This window comes from Oratosquilla oratoria, chromosome 21 (genome assembly GCF_046742065.1).
Source record: "Oratosquilla oratoria isolate Oo_2021 chromosome 21, ASM4674206v1, whole genome shotgun sequence".
NCBI classification, from domain to species: Eukaryota; Metazoa; Arthropoda; class Malacostraca; order Stomatopoda; family Squillidae; genus Oratosquilla; species Oratosquilla oratoria.
The window spans coordinates 15,758,385-15,761,000 of record NC_134797.1 but is presented as its reverse complement, the minus strand read 5'-3'; the positions used below and the strand labels follow the sequence as shown (position 1 = coordinate 15,761,000).

At 40.1% G+C, this 2,616-nt stretch overlaps 1 protein-coding gene across 1 annotated transcript in view; it reads right to left on the bottom strand.

Annotated features, from left to right (window-relative positions):
- Positions 1-447: 447 nt before the first annotated feature.
- LOC143036711 (ninjurin-1-like) overlaps positions 448-2,616 on the bottom strand; it is a 5,346-nt gene continuing 3,177 nt past the window's right edge. The window contains exon 3 of the mRNA XM_076204346.1: positions 448-1,503. Within this exon, the coding sequence (XP_076060461.1) occupies positions 1,264-1,503 (240 nt within the window). The 3' untranslated portion in view covers positions 448-1,263. The remainder of the gene's footprint in view (positions 1,504-2,616) is intronic.

Genomic DNA, 2,616 nt, shown 5'->3' with positions numbered 1-2,616 from the left:
GTCTCAGACCTACCCAGAGATCTGCTAATAATGAGCTCTGAGCTCACTGCCGTGGGGTGGTGTCTGGCTGTCTCGAAAAGAGGCTGCAGCAGATCCGAGGTGAATACACACACACTTGAGCTTATGTTCATTAACACCTTTGTGCACATGATAGTGAGACTTCGTTCATCCCAGAAGAATCCAAGGCCTTATCTGACCAACCACATCCTGCCAGGTGCCTTCCTAGACAGACGTTTGTCAAAGGTGATCTGGCACTGTCCAAATGTGAATCTTTGCTGGTCAAAAACAAAAAAAATGCGGTGGTAGAGAGGAGCGTTAGGGGTACCATAACCTCGACTTGAAGTAATCACCTTTGCCCTGCGTGTTTGGATAGCCTGGCAAAGGGATACAGGCACATGTTCTCGATGGGACCCGGGCGCTGATGTAGGATTCTTGATAGAGTTTGGGATAAGACAAATATACGAAATATTTATTTACATGAATATGTGACAATGATAATATACAATTTGGAATAATGATGAAGTCTAAAACGTACTGTGTATACAAGTCAACTTCATGTAAGTGTGTTACACAATACATATGATTATAATGGAAATGTACACGACTTTCCGATATCTTTCTAAATAAGATTTAGACTTTCTAAATAAATAATACTTTCTAACTAAAACTGACAGTAAGTAATTATAGAAAATCGACGAGGGATTAAATGCGATATACCACTAAATCATAGCGTTGTAGACTTGTTTGTCTTTTGTGTTTTCAGAAGACACCATTCTATAAATACTTCTTTAAAAGTACAAAATAAACAAACCTACTCTTTGGCACAGTGGCATGACTACTGATGTCTTTCAGGCTAACGACAACCCTCAGTCTTCAGGCGAGGTGGAAGACATCTTTCTTAAAGAGAGAGGCCAAACGCAGTATGGGACCCGATATATCTAACGTTTCGCCCAGCAGGGCTTCTTCAGCTGAGCGAAACGTTAAATACATTGGATCCCATACTCTGCGTTTACCCTCTCTCCTACAGTGCTGTTGCAGTCATTGCTGTTTTTACACATCCTTCTTTAGCTACATTCATCCTCGAAGTCCCTCGAAGTCCACCAGAAGTCCACCAGAAGTCCACCAGAAGTCCCTCAAAGTCCCTCGAAGTCCACTAGAAGTCCACCAGAAGTCCACCAGAAGTCCCTCGAAGTCCACCAGAAGTCCACCAGAAGTCCACCAGAAGTCCACCAGAAGTCCCTCGAAGCCCACTAGAAATCTTCTTTAAGCCGGAGGACCTTCAGGGACTACACCCTGAAGCCCAGACTGCTGAGAGCCTTGTCCAGAGTGCTGAAGAGATTTATGCATGACCTCTACGCCGAGACTCGACACGAAGATGTTAATGATCAGAATCAGGAAGACGAAGCAGATCGTTATGTTGTTGAGCAGTTCGGCCTGGCTTTTGTGTTCGAACACGGAAATGTCGAAACGTTCTTTCAGGATCAGGATCACGCCTGTGGCCAGCTGCAAGCAAAGATAAACCGCGTAATCAAGATGTACGTACATACATATATACATACATACATACATACACACACACACATGTATATATACATATATATATATATATAAATATATATATATATATATATATATATATATATATATATATATATATATATGCTGGTACATTGTGACAAGTTGATGAAGGTGGAAAAAGAAGAGTTCCGAGTTCCTGAGTTTATTCCTGACCGGTTTCCTCTGAAGAAGCATAGAGCGAAACCGGTCAGGAATAAACTCAGGAACTCAGAACTAGACCCGTGACTTCTTTTCCACCTTCATCATATATATATATATATATATATATATATATATATACATACATACATATATATACATACATACATATATATACATACACATAAATAAATACATACTACAAACATACACAGATACATACACGGAGAAGAATTGAATTGAGAAGTTAATATTAGCTGCTATTGAGTGAATCGAAAACTTGGTTAGGTAAGGTTAGATTAGACCACTGTTAAGCAATACCATTTTATACAGACAGGTATTACCCAAATAAGTATTGAGCCCTTGAATTGGCAAGTGCTCCACTCACAATTCCTCTTGTAAACGTTATGGTTTAGGAGACTTGAAGTGTTTCCCCAGTGGTCAAGTTTCGCAGATGACCATTTTAAGGTTATCGGCGTCGCTGCACCGGATATGATAAGGCCTCGTTCATAGTTTAACAAGAAGACTCCGAACTTTATGCGGTGCCCGAGAAAACACTCGAACCCGCCACTATGAAATACCAAGTTATTTGCTTTGGGTCGTCGGTTGGCGATTTTATTCGTCTGAATTGTTACTCTACTTCCTTCAAAACATTGGAATGATAAGTTACGATATATATTCAGGTTCTGCTGGTCTGACAAAAAATAAATTAAAATAATCTGTATGGCAACAGTCGCAACCAACTGAAGCTGTTGCCACATACGCGAGTCCCAATTTTCTCAGAAGCGCTGAAACGGAATATAGCTCCTACCAACCCCCTAATAAATACATATTTTTTTTAATTTCATTCCCGATTCATCATACATTCAGACCATACTGGTCTCTCTCATTAAGAAAGAG